The sequence below is a fragment of the Octopus sinensis genome, linkage group LG4 (genome assembly GCF_006345805.1).
Source record: "Octopus sinensis linkage group LG4, ASM634580v1, whole genome shotgun sequence".
NCBI lineage: Eukaryota > Metazoa > Mollusca > Cephalopoda > Octopoda > Octopodidae > Octopus > Octopus sinensis.
In genome coordinates this window covers 126044866-126069732 of record NC_043000.1, presented here as the reverse complement: position 1 = coordinate 126069732, position 24867 = coordinate 126044866, and the positions used below count along the sequence as shown (strand labels likewise).

At 33.4% G+C, this 24867-nt stretch overlaps 1 protein-coding gene across 19 annotated transcripts in view; it reads right to left on the bottom strand.

Moving 5' to 3' along the window:
- The window catches only part of LOC115211116 (kinesin-like protein KIF13B), a 772943-nt gene that overhangs the window by 51370 nt on the left and 696706 nt on the right, over positions 1-24867 (bottom strand). For 14 of the 19 annotated variants that reach the window (XM_036502438.1, XM_036502447.1, XM_036502442.1 and 11 more), the window contains 6 exons: positions 24497-24721; positions 18011-18064; positions 15695-15847; positions 14377-14454; positions 13855-13890; positions 11595-11787 (listed from right to left, as the gene is read on the bottom strand). In XM_036502438.1, the coding sequence (XP_036358331.1) occupies positions 11595-11787; positions 13855-13890; positions 14377-14454; positions 15695-15847; positions 18011-18064; positions 24497-24721 (739 nt within the window). The remainder of the gene's footprint in view (positions 1-11594; positions 11788-13854; positions 13891-14376; positions 14455-15694; positions 15848-18010; positions 18065-24496; positions 24722-24867) is intronic. The other 5 variants (XM_036502452.1, XM_036502454.1, XM_036502455.1 and 2 more) reach the window with 1 other exon arrangement.

Sequence of the window (24867 nt, the reverse complement as noted above, 5' to 3'; positions counted from 1 at the left end):
AGTATTACATAACAAATATTATCGTTGGATCATATGTAAAAACGTATTGAATGAATGTAAAAATTAATTTCCACAGTTGCTTTATATTTGCAGCCTGTATTTAAAGTAATTGGAATGGAACTACAGTAAGAAAACATGGAATTAAAAAGCATTTGCTCCTCGCATATGGATGGACCTTTTAAATTGGAGTTCCAAACATTGTTTATAGTTTATATGTTATGATCAACAAACTACAATACACAAACTATATATATATACATCAATTATTAAATGATGAAACAAGAGCTATGCAATTGCTTTCATAAGTTTGCAGCTGTTTCTGCTACAAGAGTGTACTCATAGCTGAGTGCTCAAGCAACATCTTATAGCTGCCTTGGAGTACTCAGCTCTGAATGCAATGCTTGTTATAGCAGAAACAGCTATAAGCTAATGAAACTGACAATGTAATTCCTGTTCTTTTGTCAGTCATTAATTGATACTTTGCTCAGTACTCATCTGACACTATACTCAAAAGCTTAAGTATACTGAGCTCTAACAACTGACTATTAGTCAATGAAATCATAAAATACACACACACACACACACATATATACACATAGTAGCTGTCAACTTGATTTTGTGCATAACCACTTTCTTATAATAGACATATGCCTGTAACAGATTTGTCAGATTATCTGTTATAGGCTCTTAAATTACTATGTTGCCTTGAGTTTAAAAAAATTTTTTTTTGTCACATAAGTTGCATGGAATTTTGTCAAGGAAGTTATCAACAGTGGCTCCACTTTTTTACATCACACACATGCATGTATTTCTATAAAACACACAAACATATGTGAATTAGAGATTTACATTTATCAAGCTTCCCATGTAAGTCTGCATGGAAAGTTTTGTGTTTTTATTTTTATAATTTGGTCTCCTCAACATCACTTCTGAAGTTGAAATTTTCTTTATTATTATCTTGATATATGAAGCAAGACTGACTGAAACCTAGAGGCTTGATACAACTACAGAGACATTTTAAGATCAATTCTGCAGAGTTGCCATGACACTCTCATTTTTGTTTGTTTTCCTTATAGCTCTTGTTCTTTCTCACATATCCACTCACGCATTCCTGCATTTGTACACACATATTTATATATACTACATCACGTACAAATCTATATCTACACATATAGGTATTCACATATAAACATTTATATATATATAAACATTTATATATGTATAAATATATGTATAATGAAATATGCATTTACACAAACGTTGTAGCTATTTGAGCATTAAATGTGGCACACTGGAAGCCAACATGCACACAGTTTGTATCCTGTTACTGCTGTGTTTGTAGTTAACACACATCCAGTGCTTCATATCGTGCTGTGTTGATTTCAATTCCTATAGCTGAAGGAGTGATGGTTCTCCCAAATACTCAGAGCAGAAAAGTAGACCTTCAGTGGAATGTAAATGAAACACTGAAGCATATACACACAAATGTATATGTTTAACAGTTTGTGTTTCTTGTTTTCACAGGTCTCAGTCATTGGAATGCAGGCATGCTGGGGTGTCACCTTAAAGATTCTAGTCAATTATATGGCCTTCAGTACTAAACCTGAACTTGTTTCATTGATTTGTTCGTCAGATGATAAAGTCTACTAAGTCATGTTCATTTAGAGAGTTACCTCTTGTTTATGTATGTATGTATGTACGTACGTAAACACACACACACAATCATGATGAATTGGTAAAGTTGTTAGAGCAGTGGATGAAATGCCTTGGAATATCATTCTGGGATTTTGCATTCTGAGTTCAAATCCTGCAGAGGTTAACTTTGTCATTTCTTCAGAGTGGACAAATAATATAGCAGTCTTGAACAGTGGATTGATGGAATCATTAGAGCATTCCATGAAATGCCTTGCAACACTTGTTCCAGCTATGTGTGGTCTGAGTTCAATTCCTACCAAAGTCGACTTTACCTTTCATTCTTTGGGGCCCATACACCAAATGACAGTCTAGGACAGCGTTTCTGAACCCTAGGGTTCCATGAGAGAAGAGTGAGATAAGCTAATGCTAATTTCATGATCGTAACATTACTATACATGCACAACATATTATTGGTTATTGTAATATTCTAATATATAAATCATCCTATCTAACCTATTATGTTATCAAAAAAATATAATAACCATTGAGGATATATATAGCAATGTCTGAAATTCATGGACACCCTATATATATATATATATATATATGATATTTACTATGTGAACTATGATGAAAAAATATGAGAAAGATATGATATATATATATATATATATATATATATATATATATATAGATATTTTGTGCAGGGGTTCCTTGAGATAAGTAATTTATTTTAAGGGTTACGCAAGGGTAAAAAGGTTGAGAAACACTGGTTTAGGAAAATGGACAGATAACTTGTTAGAGAGTCAGACAGGATGCTTTGTGATATTTCTTCGAACCCTTTGCATCATATCATGGGGAAGACAGGATGTTGTTGCTGTTGTTTAATACTAGCTTAACTATGACTGAGCATCCTGGCCTTTTCTGGTATTTAGGATTACACAATAAAATATGTTCTCCACACATTTTATTTTTTAAATAATGGGTATCTGTGACATGAGCGAGAAAACATTACTCATTCCACATCCAGCTTTACAAATGTGGAAGCACAATCGGACACCAGCATCTATGGTCTTTGGTAGTGGAACCATGAGTGGGTAGCAATTACAACCTCAGCTGCGGCTGACTATCAAATGTGGTCAGCATTTGTGAGGGACATTGTGAACTCATTGGTCAGAGCTGGCTTGACTCACTCTGGGTGAATGCTGCCACAATTACAAGTAATACATTATTCATTTTGTGGACTGTGGTAACTTTATTATTGCACTCAACCTCAAGATGTTTTGTCTAATAAAATCAAATGAAGATAAATCAAGGTGAGAGAAAAAGGAAAATGAAAAGAAAAAAAATACAAAATATCATTTTATGTTTTATATCGAAAAATAATATAAATTCTAGCAAAATTGAAACTTATAATTTCTTACATAAATACATGGTCTAATATTTGTAGGGTGAGATTAGTTGATAAGATTAACCTGAAATTCTTGACTATGTTATATTAATCCTGGAAGGATGAAAAGCAAAATTGATCTGGTTAAGATTTAAACTCAGAACCTAATACTGCCCTAATAATACTTACTTCATCCTTGGCAGAATTTGAACTCAGAAAATAGAGATGGACAAAATGCTGCTAAACATTTTGTCTGGCTTGCTAAAGATTCTGTCGGCTCATCACCTTAATAATAATAATTCTTTCTACTATAGGCACAAGACCTGAAGTTTAGTGTTCAATGTATATTACTGACCCTGTAAGGATGAAAGGCAAAACTTGGCTATGATGGGATTTGAACTCAGATTGCAGAGAGCTGAAAGAAATTCCCCAAAGTATTTTGTCAGATGCTCTAACGATTCTTCCAGCTTGCTGCCTTGATAACAACAACAATGATAATAACAATATTAATGATAATAAGAGATACCCTACAATCTAGATGTATTGCAAAAGTTGGCATTACTTGGAACTGCACACATTGCATAAAGTACTGTCTGTCTGAGGTCCTTATTGTGACTTGACAAACAGTCCAAACCCCTGGTAAACACAATATCTTCAATCAACAACCAAATGATATTGTATACTGTGCGACGTTTATAATAATAATAATAATAATGATAATCTTTTTTTGCTATAGGCACAAGGCCTGATATTTGGGGAGGAGACTAGAAGATTACATCAACCTCAAAAGGATAAAAAGCAAAGTCAGCCTCAGCAGCTATAATCCTCAACATCAACTCTCTCTCTCTGACATGCACATACACAAATCAATTAATGAGCCATTCAATTATCTGGCAAGTTATTCAGACAGGTATTGCATAATAACCCAAAAATGTTAAGTATACTTCTAACTGTTTAACTAGTTACAAAAATATTTAATAGGATTTTTGTAGAGTTAAAAAGGAGGAGGGGGTTGAGGAAATAAATAAAAGGTAATATTTATCTTTAACTGAAAGTGGATGCTGTGTTAGTTTTAAGTTTTAAATGAAAGGAAAATACTTGGGTGAATTACTGGGTTTTTTAATCTTGGTGTTATCTTTGGTGGTATATTTCAATAAAACAACAACAATAACAACAAAATATAAAAGAGTTAAGTCACCACATTGTTATAAAATGATTACAATAAATCTGTAAATAAAATATAATATTATTAAACACATCAATCATTACAAGAGAGAGCGAGATTTATGAAAGAGAGAGAGAAAAACACAGACATGACAAAATATGAAAGAGAAAGGAATAAAAGTGAAGAAAAAAAAAACAAACAAACAACATCAGCAAATACATAACTAAACAAACAAACAAACAAACAAACAAAAATACAAAACAGCATCATGAAAAATCTGAAGAAGAAAGGGTTTATGCAAATCAATTAAGTTTGTGACTGACAAATAATTTCATGCAGTTTTAAACAAATAGCCAATGAGATGAGCAAACATAGCAATTGCAGGGTGCCAAACATAACCATGGGATGATTATTTCCTTTATTTGTTGATTTGAGAAAAAAGAAATATTGCCAAATTAAAAAAAAAAAAAAGCCAAATTATTATAATCACTAATTTACGATAATAACTAAAGGAGCTTATATAGTAATAATAATAATAATTGTTTTGAATTTTGGCACAAGGCCAACAATTAAATGAGGAAATGGGAAAATCAATAACATTGACCCCAATACTTAACTGGTACTTTATTTCATCATCCCAATAAGATGAAAGGCAAAGTTAGCCGTAACAAAATTAGAACTCAAAGAAAATTATTGTAACTAAATGCCACAAGGCACTTTGTCCAATGTATTAACAATTTTGTCTGCTCGACAATAATAATAATGGTAATAATAATAATAATAATAATAATGGTAATAATAATAATAATGGTAATAATAATAATAATGGTAATAATAATAATAATAATAATAATAATGGTAATAATAATAATAATAATAATAATAATAATAATAATAATAATGGTAATAATAATAATAATGGTAATAATAATAATAATAATAATAATAATAATAATGGTAATAATAATAATAATAATGGTAATAATAATAATAATAATAATAATGGTAATAATAATAATAATAATAATAATAATAATAATAATAATAATAAAGATGATTGTTTCTGATGGGGATATGAAACTTGAGATGTTTTTAGGGAGACTAAAATATGAAACTCAGAAAGTTCATGCCTTTTTATAAGGGTTTTAGAAATGTAAACACAAATGAAAATCAAGATAAAACAAAATGAAAATAGCAAATGATATTAAACTCAGGACACAATAAATATTACTATTTATATCTTCATTACTCATAAAACAATACTCAAGCAAAAACCTTAACACTCTTAACAGATGTTAATGCTAATTACCTCTCGGGACATCATGGAAATGTACTACAACTAGGACTTGTTTCAGAGGCCCAAATAAAACCAGACTGAAGAGACAAACAAATGAACAAAGATATTCTATGATCAGCCTATCTTAGAAACTGCATTATTTAATCTGTCTTTTAAGATGTCAGGGTGTGATTTGAGTGAGGTTTGGTTGAATGGCTGCATACAAGCTCTTCTTGGGTTTCTTTTTAGGAACTAGAAAACATTTTAGAACTAAACAGCTGCTTTGGTCTCTACATGTTTCAAATCCACCCAAAACAACAAAACTCTGTACACATTTAAGAAAAATGCACATTGTGCCAGACAATGCATACTTTGAACCACATGTAAAAAAACCCATCTATCATGTGTGTTCTTTATTTGTTCAGCTGTTATTACAGTGACCTCTATTTCTGTGAACTTCTTATTTCAACTACTTTCATTTAATCCCAATTGATTCATCTACCTTTCCTCCTCTCATCAAAAACTTCTGAGTATCTCTATCAACTAGAATGTAACCCTTCTGCTTCTCTCTTATGATTTACTTTCAAGTATCAACTTTCAGAAGTTCAACTTGATCTTCAATCATATTTACTTCACAAAGCTCTCAAATATGACACACCTCTGGACTATCATTGGACCAAAATTTATGATATCAAAATAATACAAGAACTCAGAGATAAGCCACAGTCTACATCTTTAGACAATGTCTATTAGTTCTTAGTGTTAGGAAGTGAAAGAACTCAGAAATAAGCTCAGAGATTAGTTCTTAGTGTTAGGGAGTATAAAATAGAGTGCTACTAAAATGAGATAGGAGCTTATATAATGACAGCACTTTCTGATAATAAATTAATACCCAAATAAAAATAACAGACAAATTAGATAATAATTCTTTATTGAAAGAACATGGGACCACAAATCCAGTTTATTTAAATGGATTTATCTCTATATAATAGAATTAAGTTAAAACATATCAGTGTGTCTGAAATGTCAGCCTTTTTCACTCTTCATGCTAACCAAACTTAGCACCAACAAACTCTCTAGGATTTACTATTACTTATGAAGACCCTGACCAATTTTCTTCGAATTCTGGATTTTATCATTGAGTCAGTGTTCATTCTAGGCAAAATAATCAAAGTTCTTTAAGAATTTTCTTTTGATGGACTAGAGTGGTTTACCATATCTATATCTAATAACATGGCAAGTTTTGCTCATTATCAAAGCCTGGGTTGGATTTCATTAAATAATCTACCGCTTTACTAATGATGGAATTAGCATCACTGACTCAATAAATGATATCAAATTTCAAGGGATTACATGTAGGTGGTATGAATACAACAAGGTATAGACCAGTGGTTAAGGTGTTGCACTTGTGATCACATGGTAGTGGCTTTGATTCCCAGACCAGATGGTACATTGTGTTCTTGAGCAAAACACTTCATTTCATGTTGCTCTAATTCACTCAGCTGTAAAATGAATTCCAGCAATAACTGGGAAGCTAACACTGATATGAACCAGTATCCTGTTCAGTGGGTAGTGTTATAATTCCAGTCCCTTCTATGCTACAAAAATCAGATTAATCTCGAACCTTATGAATTCTGGGGCTCATGAGAGACCTGAGTTCATGAATACAATGAAAATAACCAGTTCATGTAGCAAAGTAGGTTACTGCTGAAATCAAAAGAAAAAAAAAAAGCAGCCAGAATACAGCATCACAAATAAAATTTTAATTGATACTGAGACTAAAACTTCATTTAGCATGCTGACATTGAGACACACTATTTAATTTAAAAACTGATTACATTTAAAAAAAAAATTCAGTTTTAAAAATTACCCCCTTGTAAACTTCGGTCCAACCATCTTGTGCAATGACACTAGTATTAGTACACATACCAACTTAACATCTATGTAAATGATGACCAACATTGAAACTAACTTAATTTCAGCCCAAGAAAAACTGCTTGTTGCTTCTACACATATAACGTACTGAGATGATAAGTTTAACTGCCATTACATTCATCTTCCAATATTGGATTCTCGTGAGATAATCCTTTCCATTATAAGTAACGACAAATTATTTTTTTTACATAGAGCCATTATCTCTGGAGATTAATAAGAAACAAAGAAAATTTCATCATTATCAAATCAAAAGAAAATTTTTGGTTAATCAGCACATAGAAAATAAACTAATATCTAATTGAGAAGATTAAATTCAAATTAGTCTAAATAGATAACAGACAGTGAGTGTGTGTGTATATATATCCCATTCACTAATATGGAAAATCACTAGAATGTATGTTCCGAGTTTTAAATATTTTTTTGTTAACAAACCTGATTTTAAGGGAATTATGTAAACAATATTGAAATGTGAATCACCAAAAGAAAGTTAATCACCTAATCATAAGATTGAAGAAAACAGAAAAGTGTCCATTTGAATGTACAGATTTAAACAACAGATTAAACAAACAACATCGAAGGAAACAATAATAAAGTGAAGAGGCAATAATATTTGTGCTATATAGATAAGTAAATTGTGTGACTATATATATATATAAATATATATAATATATATATATATATATATATATATATATATATGTAAAACATTGCTGTGTAGACAGACAAAATGTATATAATGTAAATATGTGCTGTGTAGATAGACAGTGTGTATATGACTATATAAAACAATTTAAATAATGATGTATAAATATAGATCTGGTTCAAAATAATGTGTGAAGAAAAAACATAAAGACAATGAAATGATGTTTGTATAGTAGCGGTTTTCCTTGTCTAAACAGGAAAAAAAATTATTGACTATTAGCAAGATAATTAGCTTAAAACCTAGACTGAAAACCTAGCAAAAAATGCCTTAGGTTCATGTCTTAGTAGAGAATGTTCTTTATACAACAGACTGTATCTAATAAATACATTTCCTTGTACATTAGGCGTAGGAGTAGCTGTGTGTTAAGTAGCGTGCTTATCAACCACATGGTTCCTGGTTCAGTCCCACTGCGTGGCACCTTGGGCAAGTGTCTTCTATTATAGCATCAGGCCGATCAAAGCCTTGTGAGTGGATTTGGTAGACGGAAACTGAAAGAAGCCCGTTGTATATATGTATATATATATGTGTGTGTGTGTATATGTTTGTGTGTCTGTGTTTGTCCACCCCCAACATCGGTTGACAACCGATGCTGGTGTGTTTATGTCCCTGTAACTTAGTGGTCTGGCAAAAGAGACCGCTAGAATAAGTACCAGGCTTACAAAGAATAAGTCCTGGGGTCGATTTGCTTGACTAAAGGCAGTGCTCCAGCATGGCCACAGTCAAATGACTGAAACAAGTAAAAAAGAGTAAAAAGTATTAGTTCAAAAATCATTGAATGCCTAATTCTAAACCAGCTAGACAGCTGTGTGGTTAAGAAACTCATTCTGCATCAATGTAGTTTCAAGTTCAGTCCTAGTGCATGGCACCTTAATTGAGTGTCTTTGGACTGATCAATGCTTTGTGAGTGAATTTGGTAAATGGAAACTGTAAAAGCCTGTCATATATGTATGTGTACACTTAGGGCGTGCGTACATGCGTATGTCTCTTTGTGTTTGTCCTCTACCCTGCTTGACAAGTAGTGATGGTTTGTTTACATCCCTGTAACTTAGCAGTTCAGCAGAAAAGACCAATAGAATAAGTACAAATCTCGAAAAATAAGTGCTGGGGGTTGATTTGTTTAACTAAAATCCTTCAAGCATAGCTGCAGTCCAATGACCGAAACAAATAAAAGATCTAAGATGAACTAAAAATATATTTGGCATAAGCTGACAAATAGCAAAGGTACTCTGTTTGTGAATAAATAAGAATCACATTTAACAGAGTGATTTGAACGCTAAAAGGTTAAAGAATATAAGAAAATATAATTGCAGTGAAGTCAAAATATTGAACAAATGGTCAAGTTAATGCGTTTGTTCAAATCTTATTACTACATTCATAGTGTGAAGTTTAAGATGGCTTGCTTCATTTGTCCGGACATAAAGCTTCACTATCCACTCCTATTGTACAATAACATAACAAGGAATGGTATTTAGTTGTGAAAATAATTGCTTCAAATCCACTTTGTATTAAAATAGCTTAAGAAAAATGGATGTTAAAAACACCATTTTCCAGATAAATGAATAAAGATTAAAAGAAGAAAAGGAAAAGCAGTTTTTCTTTTTTTTTTTTAAATTAACCAAATCACCTTGGTTACAGTATTTTTAAAGGAAGGAAGCAAAACATAAATTGTAGTAATTACCACCAATGATTTTTAGATGAAATTTAACCTCAGTCCCAGAATAATGAAAGGTAAAGTCTACTCAAGCAAGATTTGAATTCAAAAAGTAGAAAGTCTAAATACCACAAGGTATTTTATTCAACAAATATTGATTTAAAAAAAATATAAAACCACAATGCATTAAAACGGAAAAAATAAGGTGTTGTGATATTCATGCTTTTCCAAGGACATCAATGATAGGGAGTAGAATGGAATGACTGTTAATCAGCAATGAAAATTGTGTCACAGTCTTCGCTGATGAAGAGCAATGTACCAGAATATTTGTCACTGTAGGAGTTTACTTATGTACTGGAGTAATTGTTCCTAATGTTTTGATAAGAGGGAGAAAGGATTCAATTGTAGCATTCTGTTGATCAATTTATTTGAAAGAGATAACTAATCAATTAAACTATCTTAAGAAATCAGTGACTCATCTGATTATAATACTTCATTGATGCAGTGTATGCGCATGTGTGTTTTTTTTTTAAATCTTGTCTGACAACCACAGCAACATCAAAAATATTATAGAAAACTAATAAGAACAAGTTAATATTACTGAAGATTCTTTAAACATCCAGTGGTGACTTTCCTGAATGAAATATTAATGGACATACAACTTCAAGTTTCTTAAGCTATTTATTCCATTAAACATTAATGAACACACAACTTCAGGCTTCTTAACAATCTCTTAAGCTGTTTATACCATTAAACATAAATGAACACACGTCTTCAAGCATAATAACCTCTTAAAGTTGTTATTCTATCAAATACTAATAATGGATACACATCTCTAAGTACAGGCTCTTATACTAGTTATTCTATAAATTGACGCATCTTCAAGTAAAGCAGCCTCTTAAGCAACTTATTTTATTAATTGATGTATCTTTAAGTATACCAACCTCTTAATATTTATTCTATTAAATACTAATGAATACATATAGGTACAACTTCTGAAACTATTTGCTAAATATTAATAGACACATCTTTAATTATAATAACCTCCTACCTTATTCTATTAAATATTAACAGACATATCTTTAAGTATTATAATCTCTTAAACTATTAGTATACACATCTTTATGCATTATAACCTCTTAAACTATTTATTTCATTAATTATTGATGGAAACATCTTCAACTGTTTATTCTGTCAAGCTTTAGAAGTAAAAGCAGAAGAAAAGAAACAAACCAAAAACTGAAGGTTTCTATTTAATTAAACAACTTTCAAATTTGTTTTAGCCATCAAGGCTATAACCATGCTTGGGTGTAGCTTTCATGAATTGTAAAGATTGTAGAAGCTATAATTGATAGAAATATATAACCACTATAATAGTGATTATAGCTTAGCTGAGATCAGACTGGACACAAACACTAATGTGATGTTTGATGGATGATGGATGCTTAATGAGAATAGTACAAGAATCAAGACATACTAAATAGCAGTATACACTGATGCACAAATAGCAACTAATATAGCAATTAGCAAGGGGATTGCTTGTATCAAAGTCACATTGCAAGTTCATTGTTGGCTAATGACGACAAACGGGAGAGGTATGTGTATGTATGTATTATGTGTGATAGGACGGTAAATGATAGAGATGAAGCAAAAAACTAGATGGAGGGGAAAATGATTCTGTATGTATCTGAATAAACAGTGAAGGAATAAAAATTGTCCGAGCAGCCCAATTGCAAAGCAGCTATAATTATTAAGTGATGGTGGAGAGGTATTGAAAGGAGAAACGGAGTCCACTACAGATGCATCTATTAAATAGTGTTAGAGTGATTTGGCACCCACCTAAGCCGACTGAACGCCTCCTTGTCAAGAGACCGCCTTCCTTAGCAGCATTTGCTATGTTTGCCCCAACCTCAGAAAAGGCTCGCTTTCTCATCATTGACTCACCAGCGTAGGAGCTGTTGCCAGATTTGTGGGAAGAGGATGACGTGTACAGTTCTTGGAATGAGAGATCTTGGATGCTGTCAGCACGTAGCTGAAACAAAGATTGAATAAAAGATTTCGTATTAAAGTGACATTCAATGGTTAAACAACACCAATTACACGTATACACGCATGCACACACACAGACACACACACAATCTGAAATATAAATCAGTTTGCATTTATATTTATTCAGTATGTACTTAATTCATGGCAGTAATCAATAATAGAAAATCAACTTATTTAATGATCTTAAATGGTCCAATCATTGATGGAGTGGTGAGAAATTAGTGTTCAGTCACAGAACAGATTGTATGTCAGTTAATAATAAGCAATTTAGTACATTTATCTGTGCCAATGTTAGAAGAGGAGTCAGAATACTGCAAAATGTCCTAATGAGTTATTGATCAGAATCATAGATAACAAGGACGTTTGCATGCTGTTAATTGCCTGTCCATTGGAAGTGAATCTTTTACAAGAATGTGGCATATTGCAAAAGAAATGCTTAGAAATATCTAAATGAAAATAGAGGAATTTATTTCTATTTTTTGGGGAGAAGTGGCATTAACAATTTCATAGAATCAACACTAATTTCTTTTTATTGAAAACAAAAAATTAAAAAAGAATAACTAAAAAAATTTTTAAATAAATAAAACAAACAATACTAGCTTGTTCATTATTTCAATCATACACATACAAATAAGTATGTTATTTCATTAAGTTGTTTTAATTTCATTAAGATGTTTTTACTATAAAAAATACAAAAGCAATAATCTCAAATTGAAAAGAAATTCCATTTGTTTATGAACTTTCATGGATTAGGTCAGTCTACAAATTGTAGCATGGGAAAATGGATATCAATAAGAAATAAACGACAGGTATTGATGGGGAGGAATCTCCTATAATCTGCACTAATTTATGAGCAGAAACTTCAAATTCCCATGGCTGTCAGACTACAGGGTGTTTCAAAAGTCTATGTAACATTCTAAGAACTCTTAAATCATGAACTACAAATTGGTAGCATGATTGAACTAGTACCATTTAAAAGCAAAAAGTATCAAGTTTTCTTCTGCTAATTAAATTTTAATTTAATTTTGTTTTTTGACTATTTTCAGATACAGTAATGTCATTCACAAAAGAAAAGTCATTTTGTGTCATAGAATACGCTAAAACTGAATCATGGACACATGTTCAATGCAAATTTTGTACAACGTTTACCAAGCAGGCACCAGACAGACATTCCATTTTGAATTGGCATGCAAAATTGAAAGAGGAGGGGTGTTTGTGCCTGGCAAAGAGAACAGAAAGCACCTCAACTTCAGATGATATGGTTGAACAAGTTTGGCAAGCCTTCCAGTGCAGCTCCCAGAAATCAGTCAGAATAGCCAGTCAAGAACTTCAGCTCACATCAACTGTTTGGCACGTCTTAAGGAGACGGCTGCAGTTCACACCATACAAGCTGCAATTGGTTTAACAGCTGAAGGACACTGATAAACCAATTCGCCATGAATTTTTCACAAGAGCATCCTGTTCGCTTTTCCATGTACAAACACCCCTCCTCCTTCAATTTTGCATGCCAATTCAAAATGGAACATCTGCCTGGTGCCTGCTTGGTAAACAGTGTATGAAATTTGCATTGAACACGTGTCCATGATTCAGTTTTAGGATATTCTAGGACACAAAATGACTTTTCTTTTGTGAATGACATTACTGGATCTGAAAAGAGACAAAGAACAAAATTAAAATAACAGAAGAAAACCTGACACTTTTAGCTCTTAAATGGTACCAGTTCAATCATGCTACCAATTTGTAGTTCATGATATAAGAGTTTTTAGAATGTGACATAGACTTTTGAAACACCCTGTAGTTTGCTGCTGCCTTGCACAATACAGTATTAAAAAACTTGTATCTTTTATACTAATGTACAGGAACCTGCATTCCATTTAATTATTTAAGTACATTTGATATTTGTTTGATTTAGAATGGAACTACCCCTAGTTTGGAAAAATCAGTATTTCAGAATAGCTTTGGAACCAAAGGTTTTGGAAAATCAATGTTGTACCTGTAATTGCAAAAAAAAAAAAAAGAAAACAGGAAAAAAACTGCTATGATAACTCACCTGGTCATCAATTCGAGGAGGAGAAGACACCATAGCCTAAAATTTAGAAAGAAAAATAATTAAAAGGTAATTTAAAACTCATAATTCAATGTGTTTAACTATGAAGAATTGTGAAAAAAATGGGAAGACATGTATGACAAAAGGTGCAATTGATTTATAGAGCCAGAAAAATCTTTACACATCATTCAATGTTCAAACAAAAAATCTTCCAAGAAATTTTTCTCCTATTAACTCTTTGCCTGTCCAGAGTATTTTCATAGGCTTGTCATAAAAATCCAAGCTCGGTTTCAGACTGTTAGTTATTCCTTGATTCCTATGCTCTGAATAATATAAAGTTTTCATTTCATAAATCCGAAGTTACTCTGGTGGTGAAAAAAAATCTGGAATGTGTATCATATATAATGTATGGGTACTAAGGAAATATGTCCTGTGTATCACAAAGGGTTAAAAATGACTAAGAAAGGTGTCTATAGAATTGTGGGTATTATATGCAGATTATGTAATAACCAGAAAATAACTCACCTGGTGGATGTTTGGCACACTCGTGGTCTTACGCAGGGAACGGCCAGACGCTGATAATAGCTCTTTTACAGCAACTTCCTGGAAAGAGAAGAAAGACAGAAATGTTAGATCAACATTAAAAAAACCAGTGAAAATGAATACTGTACATCTCAAAAGGTATTCCTGTTTAATATCTAGCCGCACCAATGCAATTATCATATTCCTAAATGGTTGAAATGTGTTGACATGTGACATAAGGAAAATGATATTATTATTATCATAGCAGGGCTGGATAGAGATTTTGGTGCCCCAATATATATGTAATTCAAAATGTAAACGATAATAAATATTTATTTTTCAAAATGAAACAAAGCTAACACTAAGATGGAAAATAATATTTATTTTTGTATACTTCCACTTGTATTTATATTTGAAAAATTTTTTTTTTTTTTTTAATTGCAAAATATTTGATTAGATCCTCACTATGACACCATGAGGACTTTGAGATTATATTTCTGACCAAATAAACTGCTTTGAATATCATTTTAGCAAGTTTAAAGTGATTTCTTTTGTGTTGTAAACCATTTACCATTTCTGTGGCCTTCCCACTCCTCAGCTTCCCTTCATGCCCTAAGCACATACTTAGTTTGCTTAATGGTTAATCCAACACTGATGAATAGTTCCATCCTTATGTTTTCCTGAAGACATCATCCTACAGGAGGTCAAGCAATAAATAATCAACTTCACTAATTTAAACCAATAAAGGAACCACAACAAACCATCAAGAGAGAAGATTTAATTACTTGATCAGCTGCAAATAACACTTGACGGTCTTACAAGGACACGTGGGATAATGTATGTCCAGAGACATTACGTTTGAAAATAAGATTGGATGGCCACAGGTGGAATGTTCACTTGGTCTATGCAATCAGGGCTAACACATGTAAGCACTGAAGGAAATATTTAAATATGGACAGTCTTGAGATTAAGAAGTTTGTTTTATAAACTACATAGTTCCAGGTTCCATCTTATGGCATGGCACAATGAGAAGTGTTTTCTACCACTGCCTCAAGCTGAACAATGCCTTAGCATGTGGAATTTAATATATACACACATATGTATGTATGAATGAGTGTGTGTGTGAGTTTGTGCCTTCTTATCTTGACATCATATGAAGCTGTAAACCAGTGTTTCTCAACCTTTTTACCCTTGCATAACCCTTAAAATAAATTACATGTCTCAAGGAACCCCTGCACAAAAAAACAAAACAAAAAAAAAACAGAACATTAATTTAAATGTGAAACCTCAACGACTTTATAATGGTAGTTCAATGTCTCACCTGTCGCAATCTATCCAGTGTGAGAATACTTTCCACAGCAGACACACCTTTGATGTATTTTTCGATATATGTTTCTCCATCAGCAGCATTGGTTTCATTTTGAGATGCTGCCATCTGAGCAAGAGTTTCCATGTTCTCTAGATCTTCAGATGCCTGATATTGATATGAAAGGGAGAAAGAAAGTTAAAAAAGAAATAATAAAAAAAAAATTTAGTTGTAATCAAAATGAGAACACAAATTACTTAATAAATCAATTATGAAATATAATTTCCATTTGGGAGTTTCCATTTATCATCTAATCATAAGAAAAAAATTATTCGTAATTGTTTTCTACATTTAGATAATTGCAGACTAATTGGTCAGACAGGAAAGTCTGGATGTAAAAGAAAACAATTTTAGAATTATTTAATTTTACAACTGTATGCATAAAAAATGAGCAACAAAATATTTCATTATCTGAAGTCATTGAAATAATGTTTGCTAAATGAAAAATCATATCTTAGAAATCATTACACTATAAGTCACCCTACAACAAAGAATATATATCTTGTTACGATCAAAAACAAAACAACAACAGCAAAAAAATTATAAAAGTCAGAAAAATGGTATGTGTGATAAAGGAGTTCAATCCCATTGCACAGCACCAAGCAAGTGCTTTTTGGCTTTGTCTTGAGTTGACTAATATGTATGAATTGAATTTGATAGATGGAGACTGTGTGGTTAAGAAGTCTGCTTCCCTATCAACTGGTTCTGGGTTCAGTCCCACTGTGTGACATTTTGGGCAAGTATCTTCAACTATAGCATCAAATCAACCAAAGCCTTGTGAGTAGATTTTGTAGATGGAAACTGAAAGAAGCCTGTATGTGTGTCTCTCTCTATATATATGTATATTATATGTATATGTGAGTGTTTATTTGTGTCTAGATAGCATGTGTTGTTTGTGAATGAGCATCATCATCATACAAGCAAGGTTGTTTGCTTCCAGTCATTTATGAGACACATGCCTGGCCGTGGGGAAATACTACCTTGCTTGGAAACAGGTGTAGGTTGGCAGCAGGGAGAGCATCCAACTGTAGAAAATCTGCCTTAACAAATTCTCTCCGACCATACAAACATGGAAAAGTGGACATTAAAATGATGAAGATGATATATATATAAGATGGACACTGGTTTTATAGTGTAAGGGTCCAATAGTACAATGGGAAAAAAATTTCAGTTCTTAGGTTTCTATGTCAAGAGATGCTAATCCAGCAAGGGATGTGCATAGTAGACCACAACTTGGGATTGTCAGGCATTGTGTCTAACATATACAAGTGGAATAGTGAGATGTTACAACAAAACTATACTGAACTGTTAAAACTCCTCACAGAAATGATTTGGTTAAAGTGATGAAGGCTTGTGCAGCTGAACTTTTTGGAGAAGCCAATAGCAGAAAAATAGTGCACAGTGTACCAAATATTTTCTGAACAGCATTAATTGGGTTTAATATTAGAGTATCCCTAAAGAGAACTAAGGGGTGCTTCATTCTGAGCAGTCTCACAGTATGCTGGAAACCACACTGAAGTTTTTAAGTCCTTATGATCTCTCTTTATATATATTTATATGTATATATATATATATATATATATATATATATATATATATATATATACACATATATATGTTCTGTTAATGGCTAGGCGTTCAGGCGAGTATACTGGCATTGATGTGGCAACATTTGAAATAATGTCTAGGTAAATGCAGCTGATCAAGTCTGATCAAATTTACGTTGTCAAACGTTTTTGAAGAGTTAGAAACTGGTCCTGCATTATCCGATTCTGGGTTGTCCATTTATCGAATGTTCTTCCAAGAGGTAAGACAAATTTTTCATGTTTGTTGCACACACACGTCTTTGCTAGTATATATGCAGTGAAGCTTTACAATAGTGTCGTATATATATATATATGTATGTATGTGCGTGTGTGTTTATATATATATATCTTTAGCAAGGAAACTGATAAATTGGTGCTATTTGAACAAAGTCCTATGTAGTATTTGTTCATGCACAACGTCACAGAAACTCCTTGTCACTCTCACCATCAGAAATATAATGAAGTTATGCACTGGGGTTGATGTAATCGACTTAATCCCTCTGTCTGTCCTTGTTTGTCCCCTCAATGTTTAGCCCCATGTGAGAAATAAGAAATATAATGAAGTAAACTGATTGGTCCACAGGGAATCTGTAACCAATGACGCCATTGTTTTTAAAAATGTGACACAAAAAATAAAAGAAAATAAAATACAACATAATATGCTGCTAAACTTGAATCAACTTACTTTTGGGATATTAGACACAACTTCATAAGTCACACCACTGCCTAAGAATAAATCCTGAAAAGAAGATTAACAGAATCTGGTTAGCAGAATGTTAGCAATAAATTACATATATAAAGTTGTGTCTGGGGAGAGTAATTTTCTTTTTGTGCCTCATAATGTATCACACTCACCGGTAAAATTTCCACGTATTTTTATTTTCCTAAAATTTTCGTTTCAATAGTCTTGACTATTGAAAAGGTTGCAAGACGCAACAAAAAATTTTAGGAAAATAAAAATAAGAATTAAGTGGAAATTTTACCGGTGAATGTGTTACATTATAAGGCACAAAAGGAAAATGACTCTCCCCAGACACAACAGAATATGCTTCAACACACGAACTCATATAAAGAATCTTGCAAACCAAATCCAAAAACGAGATACATATATAAAGCTATTGTTATACTTGCTTAACTAACATTAATAATCTATAATTTTATGTTTTCCATCTCTGGGTGTTAAGATTTTTGCTACCATATTTCTGCTGAAATACACTGCCTTTGTTTCAATAAATTTTCAAAATAATGAAGAATTTAGTAAAAAAACCAGTCATTATTAATCTGGTGTGAGGAACATAAATTAACATGAAATTTTGGTAATTTAATCTATTTCAGCCCTTTAGCATTCATATTATTCGGTCAAAAGTAATGCGTATTTATTCACATTGTTTTCAAATTAATCATGCATTATCTTGCAGCTTTGAGATTTTGATGAGGTAACTGTTCATTTTCAGAATGACATTGTGGTGTAGGTGTAAGAGAACAGATCTGGCCAGTTTGAGTATAAAACAGGTAAAATATTTTGGTCGGATATGGGCAGTTTATGTGGAGGCGCGTGGCTTACTGGTTAGGGTGGCAGCATCATGATCGCAAGATCGTGGTTTCAATTCCTGGACCAGGTGACGCATTGTGTTCTTGAGCAAAACACTTCATTTCACGTTGTTCCAGCCCACTCAGATGGCAAAAATGAGTAACGCTGCAATGGGCTGGCGTCCCGTGCAACTGGGGAACACATACGCCATTGAAACCAGGAAACTGGGCCATGAGCCTGGCTAGGCTTTAAAAGGGCACATTTATTTATTTTTATGGCCAGTTTAAGTGCTAAAGGGTTAAAACAGGAAGTATTATAGAACCAAAGGCACTCTCAAGCAGGTTAGGTACCAAAAGGGTTAAATAATCAAGATTTCATTCATACATATAGTATGCGTGTTTTCATTGATGTGTATTATTGGCTGATAAACTGTTGCTATTCAAGTAAAGTCCTTAGTGGTGTTTGTTCCTGCACAGTTGCAAACACTCCTTTCTTACTCTGATTCATACATACATAAATTTCAGTTTTAATTGGCAGGCAATGGGAAAAATGAAAAATGAAGATAAGAAACTGGACAAATGTGTAGATGTGAAGGTCTTGAAAGAGTGCCTGAACAACTTTTATCTGAAGCGTCAGATGAACCCACATTGTGGAAGGAGGCACAAAGAAGAGTAGTTCCGTCCAACTTGTTACTTCACCAGAAACAGTAAAGAAAAGAAATGCAACACTTAAATGTGGTGCTCCAGTGTGGCTTCAACCAGTAAAAGATAAAGGTAGTGGACACCTATATCAGGTAGACTAGAAGACAGGTATACCTAGCCAAGGGAGAAGCAGAAGGGAGGAAGTTTGCCAACATTTTGCAATGTGAGGGCCAGAGGCTTGAAGGATTTCAGATTGCAAGACAGTGTGTCAGAAAAAATTGTGATGTGGAAAGAGAGAAATGAGTTAGCATTGATGATGGCTCACTTCTTGCTACCTCTGTTAGTAACAAAGGGCCTCACCTGCAGAGTGAAAGGCAGGTTGTATGATGTATGTGTACGAACAGTTACGCTATGTGGCAGTGAGACATGGGTTGTGACTACTGAGGATATGAGAAAGCTTAAAGTAAATAAAACCAGTATGCTCTGCTGGTTGGGTAATACCAGTGTGCATATACAACAGAGTGTAAGTGATTTGAGAGAAAAACTGAGCATATGAGGCATCAGATGTAGTGTGCAAGAGAGAAGACTGCACTGGTATGGCCATGTAATGCACATGAATGGAGACAGTTGCATCAAGAGGTGCTGATCTCCAATTGTAAAGGGAACATGTGGAAGGGGTAGACCCTGGAAAATGTAGGATGAAGTGGTGAAAAAGGACTTACAGGAGGGGATGACAGGGGACCAAGACTCCTGACGGTTTGATGTGCTTGAAAAGACACATCAAGCTAATTAAAAGTGTGGTTGTCCTTGCATACAAGCTGTCCCCTTCAACTCTCTCCAGCTGAGCATTGTGCATGCTCATGGGTGCTCATGTCATGTAAAATGCACCTGTACCAGTGTCACATAAATTCACTTGTGCTGGTACTGCGTAAATGCACCCAGTGCATTCTGTAAAGCAGTTGGCATTAGGAAGGGCATCCAGCCATAGAAACCATGCCAAAACAGACATGGAGCCTGGGAAGCTATCCAGCTGGTCAGCTCTAGTTAAACCGTCCAACCCCTACCAGCATGGAAAACGGATGTTAAATGATGATGATGATGATGATATGGTGAAAGTGAACTTGTGATCAAATAAAAGCATTTCCTAAACTCAGTAAGCTTATACAAACATTCTGAGAATCCAAAAAGTACCTGTGTGTGAATTAGTTTTGAGTGTATAAAGTGTTGCACAGCATTGAACCCACCGAGAAGACAACATATGTGTGGACTGGGGTGGGCAGTGAGAGGGAGGGGTGACATGTGTTGGAGAGCAACTTCATATCACACAGCTAGGAGACCCTTTTTTTTGGCGAGGACAGTCTAGAATGTTCTCTCTGTGTAGTATCACTACCATTCCAGATGTGGGAGCAATGCTCCAATGTGGGTTCACACTATCCTTGAAATAGTGAAATGCTATAAAACGTAATTCAAAATGGCGTTTCAATCGAAGTCGCCATCATCATCATCATCATCATTTAATGTCTGTTTGCAATGCTGGTATGGGTTGGATAGCTTGACAGGAGCTGAGAATTCCAGAATTCACTCTAGGTTCCATTGGTTTAGCATGGTTTCTATGGCTGGATGCTCTTCCTAATGCCAACCACTTTACAAAGTGCACTGGGTATTGGGTGTTTTTTACATGACACCAGCACCAATACTTTTTCTGCGGCACTGTGTAGCATCTTATCTATGGACACAAAGTTTTTTTTTTATCTAATACTTCCAGGAACAAAAATGTAGAAAACAACTGGCATCACCAGAACTTAGCAGAAATATTATTTGTTGCCATTTGAGATTTATTGAAATTCTAATGTAAAAAAAAAAAAAAAAGTCTGCTTAGATTTTTTTTTTTCTGGAATAAAGAAATAAAGAAAGAACGGGAACGCATGAAGGAAGCATATCAGTCAATGTTGCTAAGAGATTTACTAGCTTCAGGTGACAATAATATTTACTGCATAGAGTTACAGAAAGAAATTATAGCAATATTCCCGGAAGACAAGCAACTAGAAGAGAATAGAAAGAGACACAAACCAACTTCCTAAATGTCACTTAAGCTATTGTAGCAGAACCAGACAAAGACAAAGGAAAAAGAGGTGGAATGGAATGGAATAGAATGGAACGGAATGGGTGGTGTTGGGTGGAGGAAGTTGATGAAAATGTTTTAAAAATAACCAGAATGAAATGGTAGAAGAGAAGCAAGGAGAAGAGAAGAAAATGCAATGTCATAAAATATGATTTATCAAAGAAAGGGAAAAGATATAAGGAAATGGACAGAATCTTAGAAGAAAGATGCCGATAAAACAAATAATCAAATCATTCTATGGATAGCTAGATGTAAATAATGAAACGAAAAATAAAAATATAAAAATGTAAGAAAGATGAAATCTTAGATGATGTAAAGAAAAAGTAAAAATAAAAATAATAACAAAAAGTAAGAAAAGAAATGAAATCCAATCAAATCAAGATATGGTTACTGTAACAAGTAAACAGGAAGTGATCCACTGGATAAAAGATAAATGAAAGTAATAATAATAATGATAATAATAATAATAATAAGGAAATAAAAGAATTAACATGGAGATTCAAAGGCAGCAGCAATGAATTCAATTTTCCAGAGTTGGGTTAATTTGTTTGGTAGCCAAAAGAAGGAACAGAAGAAGAAAGGAGCGTTGAAAGAAGTGAAAAGGGAGGAGAGGAGGAGGAGGAGAGAGAGAGAGAGAGAGAGAGGGAGAAAGAAAGAAAAGAAAAAAAAGGAAAGAAGATTGAAAGAAACAAGGAAAATTTGAAGGGAATAGAAAATGGAAGGGAAATGTGTTTAAGAGACAAAGAGTGGTGTGTGTATGTATGTGTGTGTTTGCTTGTATGTGTTTGTGTGCATGTTTGTATAAGTGTGTGTGTTTATATTTACATATATTTTCTCCCATGTATGCTTATGTGTATGAGTGTGTATATGTGCATGTGTGTATGCATGTGTATGTATGTATGTGTGTGTATATATATATATATATATATGTTAAACAATGATGATGATATATATATATATGGAAGAGAAGGAAATACATAGATTAACAGTGTGAGATACATAAATCAATAAATATATTGAGATAGAGGAAACGAGAAAATTTTCAAAGTTTTCTATGTAAAAGAAGAAAAACATATGAAATGAATAAATGAAGCATATATATATATATATATATATATATATAAAAAAAAAGAAAATGAAATCCAGCAAAATGAAATTTAGTTCAAAGACCATTCATGATAAGCAACTGATGGTGAAATTTGTTATTGACAAAGGAAGGTGAACGTTTCAAAACTGAAGTGAATATACACAATTTTTAAAATATTTCTTCAAAAAACACTTTACAGACACACACACGGATAGATGTATAGATAAACTGTTAAGGTCATCATTTGGAATTGAGGGTAACTTGGGGTTAGCTTAGGGTAGTATGAACCATGCTTTTGTGAATTGTTTCGGGCACCTTTGTAGTCACAAGTAGACACAAACACCTTCTAAGTACTCTGACTCTTGACTCAGCAAAACACCTACAGGTGCAGGTGTGGCAAGAAGCTTGCTTCCTAACCACGTGGTCCTGGGTTCAGTCTCACTGTGTGGCACCTTGAACAAATATCTTCTACTGTAGCCTCGGGTTGACCAAAGCCTTGTGAGTGGATTTAGTAGATGGAAACTGAAAGAAGCTTATTGTTTATATGTGTGTGTGTGTGTGTGTGTGGAGGCACATGGCCTAGTGGTTAGAGCAGCGGACCAGCGGTCGGGGATCGCAGGTTTGAATCTCAAACTGGGTGATGTGTGTGTTTATGAGCGAAACACCTAGGCACCACGCAGCTCTGGCAGAAGGTAACGGTGAACTTCTGCTGACTCTTTCGCCACAACTTTCTCTCACTCTTTCCTCCTGCATCTTGCAGCTCACTTGCGATGGACCAGTGTCCTGTCCAGGTGGGGAACCTATATGCCAAGGAAACCAGGGAAACCGGCTCTTATGAACCAGGCATGGCTCGAGAAAGAACAAACAAACACACACATACACATGTGTGTGTGTGTGTGTATGTGCGCATGTTTTTGTATCTGTGCTTGTTCCCAAAAACTGCTTGACAACCAGTGCTGGTTTATTTATGCCCCTGTAACTTAGCAGTTTGGCAAAAGGGGCCGATAGAATAAGTACCGGGCTTAAAAAAAAAAATAAGTGCCAGGGTGAATTCCTTCGATTGGAAATTCTTCAAGGCAGTGCCCTAGCATGGCCTCACTCTAATGACTGAAACAAGTAAAAGATAAAAGATACAACAGTTACGAGAAGAGAAGTAAAGAAAGGAAATGTGTGTGACTATATGAAAACAAAATTAACTGAGAAAAAAAGTAGATATACAATGTGTGTGTGTGTGTGTGTTTTTGTGTAAAGTAAACAGTAATTACATTCCCAGATCATGGTATTACTCAATCAGCCTGTCATCGGTCAACTGTATACATCAGAGGATTGGACAGAAAAAAACCATTTACCTTATACATATCAGACTCTACATCTGTAATCACACTTTGTACCAAAAATAAATAAAAATCATATAAATATATATACATACATACACATAGAGAGACACATGTAAATAAACACAAATATACATATAGATATATGTGCATCACACATACACACATACAAATACACACACACTGATTCATATATATATATATGTATATATACAGGGTGTTCATAAATTATCTTTACAACTCCCACAATTTATTGTATGTATTAAAGTTGAGATTTATCAATCAACATCTTTGCAACCAATGAAACCCACATGGAAGTGTTCTAGTTTCATTTGTTTTCTAATAAATTCTGCTGAATTATCCTTATTTTCCTATTTTTTTCTGATTTGTAAAGGTAATATATGGACACCCTGTATATAGACTAGAAGAGACAAAATATCAGAAGAGAAGTCGTACAGATCTTGTGATCCTTTTCTTAAGCTTGTCTGTGATACTTGTTAGTCCTTGTTTCTTGTATATGTTAATGCAAAGTCTTTTGCGCAAAACCAGCTCCATTGAAGCTGGGTGACTTAGTCTGACAATTGCTTTCAAAATTAAGTAGACACGCTCATTTGAAGGTGTCACTCTGTTTAAATATTGCGAATCGTGGATGGAGGAATCCCAAGATGCAATTGCACAAATCTGAATTTAAAAAGAAAAAGAAGAAATCATTGAAGGTACAAGAAGAAATCAAAAACGAAATGAATGAAGCTGCAGATGAATAAAATCGTAGTACAAAACTGTTTTATAAAAGGCAGTACAAGCCCGAACCTTATTTTCTAAAAAAA